Source organism: Microtus ochrogaster (assembly GCF_000317375.1).
Source record: "Microtus ochrogaster isolate Prairie Vole_2 chromosome 14 unlocalized genomic scaffold, MicOch1.0 chr14_random_3, whole genome shotgun sequence".
Taxonomy (NCBI): domain Eukaryota; kingdom Metazoa; phylum Chordata; class Mammalia; order Rodentia; family Cricetidae; genus Microtus; species Microtus ochrogaster.
The window spans coordinates 7,302,116-7,303,609 of NW_004949098.1; the positions used below are offsets into that span (position 1 = coordinate 7,302,116).

At 46.7% G+C, this 1,494-nt stretch overlaps 1 protein-coding gene across 1 annotated transcript in view; it reads right to left on the bottom strand.

The window, feature by feature from the left end:
* Positions 1-774: 774 nt before the first annotated feature.
* Positions 775-1,494, bottom strand: part of LOC101986891 (MLV-related proviral Env polyprotein-like) — a 2,037-nt gene continuing 1,317 nt past the window's right edge. The window contains 1 exon segment of the mRNA XM_013352830.1: positions 775-1,493. Coding sequence (XP_013208284.1) covers positions 775-1,493 — 719 coding nt within the window.

Here is a 1,494-nt window from a genome sequence, read left to right on the forward strand (position 1 = left end):
CCTCATTAGGTCCAGTTGAAAGACAGAAGGAGGGAGAAGACAAGCAAGGAAATCAAGACCGCGAGGGATTGGTCCACCAACTGAGGCAGTGTGCCTGTTCTAATGGGAGCTAGCCAAACCCAGCTGGACCGGGTCTGAATGAGAATGTGATCAATCTAGACTTGAAAGACCCTCGGAGAGGACCGTTTTTCGGGGAGACCTCCCAATGCCAAGGAACAGGCCGAGACCACACAGATGCAAATCGCAAGAGGTTTATTGAGTAGGCACAGGTACCTGCGGGCAGCAAGATCTCTCGGAAGACTTGCACACCTGCCAACTGGAGGGCGGGCTTTTTATGGGGAACAGCAAAAAGGAAGTTTTACAGAAGCAAAAGAGTGGTTATCGGTCGATCCGGAATGCGGCGGGGTACCAGCAAAAAGCAAGTTTACAGAAGAAAAAGCATGGTTATCGGGATGAGGCAGGGGCATGACTGTTCCTATTTTATAGATATCCTGTTTTGCAGTCAACCTGTTTTGTTGATGTCCTATCTTACCTATCTTATTGACATCCTGCCTTGCAATCTTCCTATCTCAAAGACATTCTGCTTCCTCAAGCACATGGGATGTTCTTACGAGAGCAGGCTGGCTGCTGATCTGGAGAATCTTTTTATTTTAAAGCAAACAGGATGTTCCCCTGGGAGCATGCTACCTGTGGGTTTTGAAGAGGGGGTCGGTAGGGTCTTTCATTCCCCCTTTTTCTTTCTTATCATTGAGTTAAATCTTTTACTCAAAGCAATTACAGAACCTCGGTATCTTGTTGTGGTAACATGTGATACTGATGGGTCAGTACTAGAGCCTGAATGACTGACAGCATGTCTTTTATAAACTGGACCAGGCGGTTTAAGATGCAGGGCCCAAACAGGAGTATCAGAAGGAGGGTAATCAAGGGACCCATCAAAGAAGACAATAGAGTTGTAAACCAGGGAGACTTATTAAACCATCCTTTGAACCATCCTTGTTGTGATTCGAACAGCTTTTGTCTCTGTCTTAACCTCTCTCTAAGCTTTGTCATATTGTCTCTCACCAGCCCAGTGTGGTCCGCATAGAAGTAGCATTCCTCTTTGAGTGCGGCACATAACCCTCCCTCTTGCAAGAACAACATGTCTGGCCCCCTCCTGTTTTGTAGGACTACCTCTGAGAGGGAGGTTAATGACTTTTCGAGTGCACTAACTGATTCTTCCAGTGCCTTGATGTCAGTATGCATGGCTGCCTGAAGTTGTCTAAATTGGCTGGTCTCCATAAGAGTGGTGGTCCCTGTGCCCACCCCTGCCACTATTCCCCCCATAGTGATGCCTCCCAGCAATAAGGCCAAAGTTAGGGAGGCTGGTTCTCTCCTAAATCGGGATCTCCCTTCAAAATGACTATAGATGTATTCAGGATCATGGTATGTAACTTTGGGCCATAATTCAATTAGAACACAATAATCAGAGGTTTCACTGAGCACAGCAGCTGAAAC